This window comes from Eulemur rufifrons, chromosome 4 (genome assembly GCF_041146395.1).
Source record: "Eulemur rufifrons isolate Redbay chromosome 4, OSU_ERuf_1, whole genome shotgun sequence".
NCBI classification, from domain to species: domain Eukaryota; kingdom Metazoa; phylum Chordata; class Mammalia; order Primates; family Lemuridae; genus Eulemur; species Eulemur rufifrons.
The window spans coordinates 43014469-43028066 of NC_090986.1; the positions used below are offsets into that span (position 1 = coordinate 43014469).

Genomic DNA, 13598 nt, shown 5'->3' on the forward strand with positions numbered 1-13598 from the left:
TGGATCTAGTGTAGAGGAAGGGCTGAAAAAGAAGAAACTAGAACTCTCTCATGGTGTGTCTGACACGACATTAAAATGAAACAGGATTATCAGTGATCTGCATAATATTACAATTTAATGATGCCTTTTTTTAAAGGCAAAATAAAGATAAATTTAAAACCAGATTTTCTAAAAATGTAATTGCAGCATATAAAAATATTCTATTTCAATAAACCTGGCAATATTTTATATTCCAGATTGATACATTGCTCTCTAATAAATCTATGAGGCTCAGTAGCCAATCTTGTATAATATTCACTGGAATTCATGTGAAAACTATATACCTCTAACCTTAAAAATTGGTAAATTTAAAGCAGTCACATTTCTTATGAATTATTCATATCTGAATCTTGCCCGTAAAGGAAGTTTACTCATATGGATGCTTAAAAATATTAACTGATTCTGATGTAATAATTTCCAAAGTGTGTCCTTCCCTACCTTTACGAATGAAGGAAACTACACATTATTTAATAACTCTTTCCTTGATGAATGGAGCCTCTGTAATTGATATCAAGTGCTATAAGTAACATTTGTTATATATTAGTTACAATGGATTATATGTTTGAAATATCCATAGACACATATACACACACACTTCCACACACAGCGATCCTAGATGCCTGCAGATTTCATATCTGTTCACTTTTTTACTTGCCTCATGATTTCTCACTGCTATTTCTGTATTTCTTCTACTTTGACATCTTCTTTTACTGGATGAGATTCTGAAGTGGTTTGAGGATAGTCCTACAAAGAAAATCACTGGCTTTGTGACAGCTGTGCCTCCTGGTGGCCTCTTGTTCACAGGTGCTTGTGGTTGCTAGATCTTAACTTCAGATAAGTGGGGTGCTGCTGTTCCTGATCTCACATCTGTATTCATTAATTAAGTAACTCATTCCACATAAATCTTCGTTTCAGACCCCCCATCTAGATTCATTGTTAAATAAAGCTTAGGGCTCACTGATGCCAAGATAACAAATCATTTAAGAGAAAACATGTTTTTCAGGGAAAAATCCTCTCCCAGGAAGTTGTTTGTAAGTCCAGATCAAACAGCTCACAAATATAAACTATTAATATGTTGGTAACTGCTGAGAAAGAAAGAAAATATTTTCAAAAATCACTAAATTTGAAGTCAGTAGACAAAAGATTGAATCTGTCTTTGGCGCCTAACTGGTTGGTGAATTTAGACAAAGCTGCTTAACTTGTGTGAATCTCAGGTTTTCTTTTTTACCTTAGAACATAAATGTAGCAAGTTATTGTATAATTACCACAGGGGCATCAATTATATATCCCAAATAAATACAGTGACAGACACATCTTAGGGACTCAATAATTATTTGTTGAATTGAAATGGTATATGCATGGATATACCTATAAATATATATTATTTTTGTGAGCAGTAGCTTCAAAGCAGAAAAGTCTGGATAATTTAGTACACACTCATCACCATGAGCTGTAATTATATAATCTTTTTACTTCAGGCTCTACTAAATTTACAAATGTATATAATTCAGGAAATTTGAGGTAAAGCTAACTGTTGTTCAGTAAGCCCTTTTATCATCATTTTAATAAAATGATAGTATAAAACAATCTTTTAATGAATATATTTTAAATACTTAGCAGTCTTTCATTTGAAAGGGCCCATTTACAGACAAATTTAACTATACAGGTTTTTTTTTTTAGCATTTCCTATATGGCACTATAGAAGATATTTTTTAAAGGCAAAAAAAGGTATGGGCACCATTTTCAGTGAATTTGTCCAGAAGTATACTAGCTAAAACTCATATGAATAGTCATAACAAAGGTCAAGCATACAAAGGTACAAGTGAAATGACAAAGGAAAACACAATGTTTGCTGTCTGCTGTGGCCAGGGCCTTTGGGGACACCTTCCCAAGCTGGGCATGCAGGGTCCTTCTCGTCTGCCCCATGTTCACCTGTTAAACCTCATTTGCTCTCCCCATCCCAATTTCGCCCTATTCCTCGGCCATTCAAATGAATGAATCTCCAAATGTACCTGGCTGCATAGAGCTCATTTGCACATTCTTCTCCTTCCCTGAAATGGCCTGCCTAGTAGCCTCCTTTCTACTTACTTCATCACTTGGTAAGCTCCTGTTTATTTTCCAGACTGCCTCCCTGTCGCCTTGTCTGTTAAGCTCTCTGACCACCCTCCTGTCCTAGGCAAGAAGAAGTGCCATCCCCAATGGCCCTAGAGCACTCAGTACATTCCCCTGTTGCACAAGTTTGACGGTAAAAACAAAGGGTACGTGGGAAACAATGAAGCAGTTGAAACAGCAGGGCGTGGCGCCTGAGTGGACATGAGGGCAGCGGAAAGGATGAACTTGAGCATGTCTAGTGTCTGTGCTTGGGAGTAAGGTGTGTGATTAACAGACATGGACCTCATAGGCAGGAGGGACCTGATATTTCCTGAGGACCTGCAATGTCCCAGGCATCGTGCTCAGCTCTGCGAGTGCTTTACATATTTTCATGGCATATGCAAATCCCTGGAAAAAAGTGAGGGCAGAGCACCTGTCTGTGGGCAGGCATTGGAAAAGCAGAGCAGCTGGGATTAAAACTCCGGTTTCTCTAGAGCCTGCGCAGTTGTCATCATACCCGGTCTCAGACAAGTTTGCAGATAACCTGCCAGCGTCATCTCTGCACGGGAGCCACATTCCCGTGCGTGTCTGCCTGGCGGTACCTGCCTATTTATCACTAGCCATTCAGGGACAGTGAAGTAATGAGATAGCAAGATACTTTCGGGGTCTATTTTTAAGGTTTTTCATTAATGTAAACTGGTCTATCTCCCCAGTCTACTAAAATTGTATTTGTTAGAAGCCAGTGAGAAGACATGGCTCGTAGGCATTAATCATTAAGCAAGATGAAATGAGCAGCCCTTGAGCACTTGTTCGGCACACAACTCTTTGAATAGTAATATACAAAGGAATCCAGCAAGGTATCCTAAATCTTATGGGGGAGATAGCCAGGGACATCCACACGTATCCACATGTAAAATAACACCTAATGGGAAAGCCACGTGTGAGCTCCAAGCAAGTCGCCACAGCAGCGCTGAAGGGGTAATTGATGTGGCTGGAGGAGCGCAGTGACCATCACCTGCCCATGCAAACAGGCATGTTTTAGTGCCACCTTTAATGAGGAAGCTGGAAACTCCAGACGGGTAGCAAAATGCTAGAAAAGTGCTACACATATTTTCGTTAGTGGGGAGAGAGTTATTTTAACCTATCATAGACAGTTACTGTTTAGAAATACATTATTCCTAAGATTCACAATGATCTGAATCTAGGTGCCCGTTCTGTACAGATTGGATTCAATTTTGTTTTAGAAGTTTTACCTTAATTTATTTTAAAAACAAGTGCAGCTTTTTTCATACATTTAGAAAAGACTTCTGAGACAGCCTATCCATTATTACTTCAGTTAATTAATTAAATTTTGTTTCTTAATTCTATTTCTGTTAGTGCGTACATCATCAGTGACAGTGGAAAGGTAAAAATGCCATGGGATCTTTGTGGGGTCTTTGTAACTCCATTCTCGTTCTTTTGCTTTTGGCTTTATTTTGTCCATACATCCGTCAACATAGCTTTGTGTTACCAGCCTCTGTGCTTTCTCATGTTCTGCCTAAGAATAACTGGATTTCGACTGCTGGTCATCTTATCCCGAGTGGCAAAATTAACTTCTATGAATGTAAACCTTGTGATTTTAATGGAGTTATTAAAGATAATAATGAACTATATTCTGGTATAATATATATTCACCATTAAAGAATATATAAAAATAATCTTTATTCACATTCAAGATAATTCATTTAAAAATCCTCATAACTAAAAACGAAAAGAATTATAAAGTAAATATATCATTTGAAAGATTAAAATAATTAATGCTCATTTGAGCGACAAAATACAAGGCTCAATCTCATATTAAGTTACTGATTTTAAAGGTTTAAAATATTTATTTGCAGACTAGAATTGTAAGTGGCACTGGTTTCAAAATAAAACCTCCCAAACTTATTTTCCTTCTCAAAAATATACATTATAACTTTTTAAACTAGAAAAGATGGTAGAATGTATAGAATACAAGCAATGAACTCTTTATCTCACAAAATAGATTACTCTTATGTGGACTCTTATGTGGTCTATTTTTAAAGAAATAGGAAGTGTGTTGGAATTAAAGTCATTTTATTCATTGAATCAACAAGTATAATTTATTAGCACAGAGCTCTGTGTTAGGCCCTAGGGATACAGTGATGAAGAAAGCTCAAAGCCAATCTCAGCACTGCGCTGCCCAGTGGGGCGGGGACAGACAGGAAAACCTTCAGTCACAGTGGAGTGTGCAGAGAGTTTTCATGCAGGCATGCCCAGGGAACTGCGGGGCCAAGGAGTGCTATGCTCAGATTGTCTTTCAGGAGGTTTCTTTCAGTACAGTGCAGATGATAAATTGGAGAGGGTGTGATGTAAAACACAACTGGTGAAAGGTGACAAGAACCTAAAGATAATTAGAATATACTGGGAGGACAGCTGGGTAGGTATTTGGAAGGCAGAACTGGCAGGTGTAATTATCAGGGTGTGGCGAGTAGGGAATAACACAGAAGGAAGAGTCCAAGAAATCTCTCCAGCTGGAGAACAAAACAGGAGGAGGAGCGTGTCTTGCTTAGGTAGTAAATACTGAGTAAGTTTTGGTCACGTGGAGATGCTTTCAGACCACCAACTGGCAACATCCTATACCCCCCTGGTGCTTAGGTGTAGATCCTTAGTACTTTTCCCTTATAAGTTGCAGTGAAAGCTGTAGAAGCCAAGAGGAATATATGCAGCTGAGAAGTTCAAGTCAAAATACTGGGAAACATTTATGTGACAGGTAAAGGAAGAGGTCTCTGCAAAGGAAACTGAGGAAAAAGTAACCAGACACCTAGGAAAATAAATGTTGTCACTAAATGGAAATAGAAACCCAGAACAGCCAAATAAAATATTGTCTTTTGACCTTGAACTTTTTACTCTCAGTAAAGTACACTTTTATTATAGGGTATTTTAGTTCGTTTTTATTGGATGTCTGCATGAGAAGGCCAGCCTCTGCGTTAACAACCTCGTCTGTCCTGTGAGTGGCAGTTCACATTCTCGGGCTGCTTGTCCAGTTCTGACCACATATCCTGGTTTATTACAGCAGTAATTTAAAATGTTGAGAGGCCGTGTGAGTCGTGGTTAGGACACATACTAACTGGATGACTCTGGGTGAAGTGGGGTTATTGCAACTACTTCATTAGGAAGTTGTTCAACCTGAGTTAATATCCATAAGGCTCTTACAGAAAGTACTATATGCTTTAGCAAATACTATTTTTATCAAAGGTATCCATTATAGAATTGCACGGGGAAGAAAGAAGGAACCCACTTGGTCTTTTTTATACATAAGGAAAAATATAGTCAATTAATTCAGTCAGCCAGAGACTAGCATATTGATTACTTACTTGATAGAATTGACAAGACCAAATGGATCAAACATATAAAATAGATGGGTGTGCTTGGCCTATAAAGTTTTATGCTCAAAATGTTAAGAAAATCAAGATCAGGATTAGCATTGAGTTACCCCGACACCTTAATTTATTCCTGAAAAATAGCAAACAGGATCTATTTTTAGCTTTATATTATTTACATTTCTTTTCAAAAATAGAAATCTCAAATTTCATGACTATGAAATTAAATATCCTCTATTGAGTGCCTATCATTTTCCAGACAGTGGCATGTATATTTTTGAGTTTCACAACAGTGCTATAGAAATAGATATTAATAGTGTTCCCATTTTACAGATGGGGAAACTGTTTCAGAAAACTTAACTCTTTAGCCTAGGATCTAATTTTGAATAGGTAACTGAACCTGTATTTGACCCTGCATTTTACCTGATTTCAAAGCCTGTGGAATTTTATGCTACCTTATTCCATGAAGAGGGAAGGCAGCCTGGTCTATCCATGGACAAGTCGGGGTGGGGGGGGCCTCATAATCTCAGCTCTTTCTTGGTCTTTAGGCAGCTGTTTCTTTATCTTAAAAGTACCTAATTTTCTTTCAGATCTAAAATTCCGTGAACTTTTATGAACTAATGTAACAAAACCCAGAAAGACAAGATAGGAATCTTGATTCTGTTTTTTTTTTTTTCCTCATATGCAAATACCATTCCTCAAGTGAAACAGATTGTCACAGCAAATATGTTGAGCCTTGAATGTAATGAAGCTCATTTGTCAGTGTCTGGGGCCCTGTAACTTTATAAAAGTTAAACAGGGACACATTTCAGAAATGCACTTCTGAACCTAAGAAAATGCCTATTCTTCCTGTTGCAAAAGGTGTTCCTTTTCAGTTGCTTGAGAAAATAATAGAGGGAAGCTGATGAGAACATGGGTGTTTTGTTTAACACAGGCTTTTTCAAACTGCACATTCCTCTTATGTGCATTGCTCACACGTCATTTTCATATGAAAGGGCACCTGTCTTTTGTCTCAGTACACATTTACCTTTCAGCATTTCAGATGGTGAAATGGGAGGTACCTGAAAAAGTTATTTTTGTTTGGTGGGTTTGGGAATCCATTCAATACCTGGTGTTTTCTTTAGACTTTATTATGCCTTCTGCTGGGTAAATGTCATGGAAATGCATTTAGTGACTCTTAATCCTTTTCTTTAACCAAAAATGAAAGCAACAGCCATTTTCATAATAAATCAGCTTGTTGACTGTTTCAAGAAAAAAACCCTGATGTGAGTTTTTATTTTCCCAGGGCACTTACTTAATAACTGTCCCAAGACACTTAATCTATTTAAATAATACCTGTGAATACATACACACACACACACACACACACACCCCAAAGTTGGCTACATATGCATATAAAGTTGTATTTTAGCATGAACTCCAACATGGAGTTAAAAAGAGTTTTCAGAATGAAAAAGAACAAACTCTCCTTCTTTAGAGGACTACTTCACTTTAAAAAAAAAAAATAGAAACTCTTGCTGTTAGTTTTGGTTAACATGGTCCTTTTTCAGAAGTTTTCATAGTTTAGTCCAGGTTTTTTACAGAACTGAGAAGGACAGATTGTGCTAAAAATGGTCATATTCCTTTTTTAAAATACAAAAGCTAGAAATAGCCTAAGGATTTGTCATGGGACATAGAGACCATTACTTCAGAATGGAAGACCTAGAAGTTAATAAACTGTACCTTAAGGAGTGGCATGGTATCGTGCAGCTAGCCACAGATCACCCAACTAGCGTCCTTTGATTTTTCTTATACAACATAATGTCTCAACTGAAAAACAAGTCACTTACTAAGACTTATTGGCAAAGAAATATACCATACCTTTTTCTATAATTTCATTATTTCATAGCATTAATATAAGAAACCAAAATTTTTTTAGAAATCTGACATTGGAGTCAAAACTTCAGGTTGTTTTGAAAAATATTAAATGTGTTTTCAAAGATTTTTGTCAAGGGATTATATGTATACTTTTTTTTTTCATGGAAAACCACTGTGTTTATTTTAGTAGTTCTCTCTGTCAGCATATAGAAATATAAAACATATTTTATACCTTGAATATGAAACAGGATGTAATCTTATTGTATATATTGTTTTTAACTGGCAACAATAATATTTGGAGTATTCTTTCATATGCATAAATGTTCCTCGTTATTTTTTAATGTTAGCATAGCATTTCATCATGTAGGAGAGTCACATTTAAGAGTTTAACTAAATCCCTGATTTTGGACCATTAAGTTGTATAATTGTGGGTTTGACAAAAAGACCAAAGAAGGTGGGCAGGCTATTTTTATTTTTAGCTTATTTCCAGGGAAAACAGTTTTGAATAACGTATTCACAGAATTCTAATTCAAATAAATTTAAGGAGAATTCACTATTTCTGAAGAAATCGATGGAAATCATATTTACGATCGCTGTCGTTCAGCCTGACGCAGAGCAGCTGGGCGCAGTCGCAGCCCGGGCCGTGGGAGGTGTCTGATTCTTTTTATTGTCCAAGCCAACTCTTTCCATAGGAACATTTTCACGGAATATTCACCTCCCTTTCTGTCCCTGCCACTGACTTTTAAAAATTAAATTTAGCTATTTTTCTAGCAAGTCTTGAAGGAAAGAAGACAAAATGAAAGAATCTATTCCTCATTATAATCTTTCAGGACTTGTTTACACGTACTGCTAGATATCTTACTATCTTATTTATCATTTTAATTAGTTTTTCACTCACATCATGAAGTTCATTTCTGTTATCTTAATGTGTTTTGTAAGATTGCACCCTTGAAATTGCTTCAGTGCTCAAGCATCAAAAATAATGTGCAGCTAAACACAATGCAGTAGTTACTAAAATTCTTGTATCCATTCCTAAAACTTGACTAGTCCAAAGAGAACATTTGTTAATTTATTGAATTTTTTAAATGAAATGCTGGGCACTTGGTGGATCTAATCAAAACCTAGGTGTCTCTTGAAAGAGGTGCAGAAGCCAGCTCTCTGCCTGATTGGAGGAGCCTCTTCTCTCCGCCTACCCGCTACCTTAGCCTCTAATTTTGAAGAGAGATTGGAAGATCTTGTTTCCTTTTTCTCTCTCTTTTGTTATTTTAAGCACAAAGAGAGAATGCCTAAACTTCAGTTTTATTAATGAGGCAATGAGGACAAAGAATATTATACATAAATTTTTTAGATGGTTTTATTCACAGAGTAGGGAAATATCTGCCTTGTGTTTCTGAGGCCTTTTGCCTTGTTTTTGATGATCACTTATTACAGTTGATCAGACCTCACAGACTACTTTTCAAATTTGGCACTGTCTCCCTGCCCCACAGTTGTGCACTTAAAGACAAATCCTTGCTACAGTTGTTGCTTTCCCTGCCCTTCCCCCCTTTAAAATATCCATCTGAGAAATGATTCCAAACATCTAAGCTCCTGCTTTCTCATCCTTCCCATCAGTTGTGTCCTCCCTTTTCAGGCTCAGTAGAATAGTAACTCCTCATTGTTCACAGTGGCCATTTTAACACAACTGAATTTAAAGAAGTTGGAGATGGGGCAGGACTCCATCATTATGGAGAGTCATTGCTCTGGGTTACCAGGAAAAGGGTACAGCCGCATTCCTGAACCCGACTTCATTCTGACCCTCACACTCATACGTTACCTTTGCTCTGAAGGTTACCCGCATTATGACTATACCTTTTAATGTCAAAAAAGACCCTAAAGTTAATTTTTTAAAGTCTGATAGAATTAGGTGAGCCTGTTAAGAGAGTCATTCATTTCCTCTTGCCCAGAACATAAAGTGTTTGATATGGAATATCATATGCGTTTATTACTGAGAAGACTGACAGAATTTGAATCAAGGATCTTAATTCGAGAATACATGATTACACTATAACCAAAATATTCCCTCACCGACCCATCGTTAGGTGAGTGTTAATAATGTGTAACAGCCAAAACAATGTGTAAACAAATGAATGTGCCTATGTTCCTATAAAAACTTATTTATAGACACTAAAATTTAAGTTTTATGGGATTTTGGTGTGCACAAAGTAATCCTCTTGTTTTTCAACCTTTAGAATTATAAAAGTGGAGTCCACAATTTACTACCCCCCAAGAGGAGAGGACATAACCACCATTATTAAATAGCCAAAATGAAAGTAAAAGTATGACTGTGATCATTTTGAGGGAGAAATTAGAGAACGTTAAGTGTCTGAGTTGGCTGTGCAAGGAAATCTGGACAGCGCCTAAGATAATGAACTGTCTCTACTTTGGGCCATACCAGCCCCTCTTGTCCTTCTTAAGGTGAGCCTGGAAGCTCGTCTGCTCCTTGTCACCCCTGCTTACCTTCCGGGCCCACCCCGGATACGGAGCCTCTTCCTCCACCATCTGGAGTGGCAAGGGCAGGGTGAGAAGCTTTGCCAATCCTACATGCGACTTCCTCACCAAGAGAGGAACACGCTTCCTCCTGCCACACAACTGAGCAGTGCTCATCTCCAGTGAAGAAGATCCTTTATTCTTCTCAGCCCTTCACACTCTCCGTCGCTGGTTCCATAGTAACACAGGACATAGCTAGGAGATGCCTGTTGGTGACAAGCAGCCAACTAGCTAAGCTCACTGTATGAAAGATAGATGTATTTTTGAAGAGATGATTTATATCAGCTTAGTAGAACCCATGCTTATGATATAAACTTTAAAAACATATAGAAAAGGCACATAACATGTAAAAGCATGTTAATAATTACCATTGATCCACTGTGTAGTAGACCTCCAGTCTTGTAAGTTAGGAGTTTTGCTGGTTTTTGTTTGTTAAATTTCTGTCAAACTCTGGTCAGTAAAGATACGCAAATGTAGATTTTGTCTCTTTAAGACAACCAGAATGAATCAGGAGTTGAGGCTTTGGGTAATTCCAGTCAAGTTCTTCCTTTAAAGGAGCCCTTTCAGAGTAACCTGGAGCATCCTGTTGTCTTCAGTTAGTGCATCAGTATTTTTAGATTTAACGGGTCTGAACTATTCACTCTTTTCCGAAATGACCACTTGATCCTAAAAGGACCCATATAGACAGCATTGACTTAACAGTTAAGTGAAAAATATTGGGTCCGGTTTGTTCTTGTTTTCCCATGTAGGCATTGCCTGTATATCTCATTTATAGGGTTCAGCAGTTTCCTGTGTATGTGTTTCTGTGTGTGTGTGTGTGTGTGTATTGCAGTTTTATTAATTCATCCAAGTACTTGCTTGGCACCTATTGTGGGCTCTGAGGATGCTGAAACAGTAGAGGCATGGTCCCTGAACTCCAAGTATTCAGAGACTGGTAGAAAAGAAAGGTATCTAAACAAAATCTTTATGGTATATTGTGATAGGTGATTTAATAGAAATAGGAAGTAAACAAATTGAAAGTACTTGAGAAAGTACAACTAACTCTGAAGATGTGCCCAAGTTTCAATGGGGTAAGAATGGTCCATTCCACAGTAGCGTAGTGAAAAGCACAGGATTCAGAGCCATGCACATCTTTTTTCTGGCTAAAGGTAAAGCGGAGTGCCTTATCTTTTTTTCTCAAGGTAGTAACTACATTGAGCCTCAGTTTTCTCATCTGTAAAGTGGGGTTAACAATACTTATTTTGCAGCTCCACACATGGAGATTAGCAAATAGCTCCCTTCCCTATTTTAGGCCCTTGTCACCAGAGGCCATGTGTGGCCAAGCAGTGCATTGTAGACTATTGGGTGTAAGGGGCAGGAGGAGAGATCAGTTTTTGCGGGGTTGCATGGGGACAGGGCGCCCATTCTGAATGAGGGCCAGGGATACAGCTCACCTGGGTCAACTATTGTCCCACTCCTCCTGGGAGCTCATTTGGACAATGGGTAGCGTATCTTTTCCCAGCACGGCTTTTGCATATTTTACTGTCCTCACAAGTTGACTGAGGGACCTGGTCAAATTACGTGCTTCTTCAGACTGCCTTTCTCTGTCAGTTTCAGTGCCCACACCAACCTGATAATTCCTCAGGGCTCGCCCTAATTCCGAAGTCCTGAGAAATGTATTTAAACTTCACACCATTAAGATATCTAGGATTCTTTCCTAATGGATAAGCAAAAAGTAGATATTTGTGAATAATGAGTACTTAATACCTAATTTCTGGGGGTAGTGGAGTGCTTTACCTTTTAAGGAAATTTTGTGTATATATTCGGTGACTAATAAATGGACATTGTGTCTAAAATAGCCTTAAGCCATCTCAGTGATGCACATTTCGGGGGGGGGGGGGTGGGTATAGAATCAAAGCATCACTGACTGCCCTTGATAATTCTATTTGACTTTCAGCCTTAGAGCCGACTCACACTTGGTAGGGCTCTAATAATTTCTTTGTAGTCTGCCAGTGGTGATGCGATCCAGTGGCAGTCAGCCTATGCCTTTTGCTATCTTGGCAGCAAAGTCATCACTGAGGGCACAAACGTTAACTAACTTGCCAGATGTCACAGCAGGAAAGAGAACATTGAAACCCTCACTTATCTGACCCCAGACCTGCTGGTGGGACGGTAAGGTCTCCTGACAAAGATTTACCAAATGGAAAATTCCTTGAGAACGGCAGTTTCCCGAAATAGAGTGCTGGCGTGGTTGTTACGGAAAAGTGACAGCATACCAAAGCCGGTGTCCCTTTGTTTCTTCCAGGAGAGAAACCCTACAAGTGTACCTGGGAAGGCTGCACCTGGAAGTTTGCTCGTTCGGACGAACTGACAAGGCATTACCGCAAACACACGGGAGTGAAGCCATTCAAGTGCGCGGACTGTGATCGCAGCTTTTCCCGGTCAGACCACTTGGCCCTGCACCGCCGGAGGCACATGCTGGTGTGAGGAATGCTACCCGTCCAGCTGAGCATAAGAGCTGGATCTCTTAGCGGCACCCAATTCAGCAGGGCTGAATCCCCTTCGCAGTGTTAACGTAAAAGGGCATCACCATCCCACGATGTCTGAAACCAGAGCAGGAAAGAGAAGGAACACGTCTCCTTTCGGTCTGAAGGTAACCCCATCACGACTACACGAGAACCATCTTCACACTGGCCTGGGAGCTCAGTGACACACATGCTGAAGAGACAGGCATTGTTTTCCGTGCTGTGTACTCTGCCATTTAAAGATGTTTGTAGCTTGTACATTTTCTGAGCTGTCAGACATTTTGTTACTGATACCTTAAAGGTCATCTACCACAAATTGATGGCTAGAGCAAGACCTTTTACCTTCGGGTGATTCTCCCATCATCCCGCCCCTTGACCCCTTTTTACAGAAATTTTAGTTACGATCTAAGTAAGTTAGAACACACATCCAATCTGTTACCAGCAAGCAGCATGAAAGTAGACAAGAAGAAGCTGTTGGCGAGGTTCCATTACCTGGAAATAAAGGGGCACTCAGCAGCCCTTGGCAATAGCGGTGGCGGCAACTAGATATCACTTGCAACTTGTCATTCTGCCATGCCCTGAAGACAACCAACATTGAATCTTTCATTTGTTTGTCGTTGATTGTTTTCGTTTTGTTTTGATTCTGTTTTTGTTCATCTGTTCGAGCAGAGGGGCAGCGACATTTCAGTTGAAGTCTCGTCCTCCTGGTCTCTGCCCTGGCGTGGACTGGCACAGAGGTGTTCTGTAGTTGAATAGGAAGAGCCTGTCTAAAAAACTACTGCCCCACTTCAAATTGCAGTGTTCTGTCACCTAGGCATCATCTCTTCCTGCCCCTAGTATTTGATTACAAGGAATCGGGGGAAAAAAACTTTCTTAGACACACTGGCACCAAGGTAAGAGGTGAGGCTGCCCAGGCAAAGTCAGTGAACATGAAAAATCAGACAAAGCAGAGATGGAAATAATGCGCCTCTTGAGGAGAAAAGCAATAACGAATAAAAGGACTTTCCTACAATAACTTCACTGAGGACTCACGTTACCAATTTTCATACTTACTAAAGGGATTGTAAAAAACACCCCAGCATTTTAGGTGTCTTGGTTACATTTACAGCACTGAGGTCATCTTTCTGCTGTTTGTTGCCCTGCTTGGTTGAGTACCACAATTAAAGATTATACTCCCCTTTTCTTGTTGGAAAACAGTTAT

At 39.0% G+C, this 13598-nt stretch overlaps 1 protein-coding gene across 1 annotated transcript in view; it reads left to right on the plus strand.

Moving 5' to 3' along the window:
- Nucleotides 1-12597, plus strand: part of KLF12 (KLF transcription factor 12) — a 409446-nt gene extending 396849 nt beyond the window's left edge. The window contains exon 8 of the mRNA XM_069467152.1: nt 12178-12597. Coding sequence (XP_069323253.1) covers nt 12178-12359 — 182 coding nt within the window. The 3' untranslated portion in view covers nt 12360-12597. The remainder of the gene's footprint in view (nt 1-12177) is intronic.
- The last annotated feature ends 1001 nt before the right edge of the window (nt 12598-13598 follow it).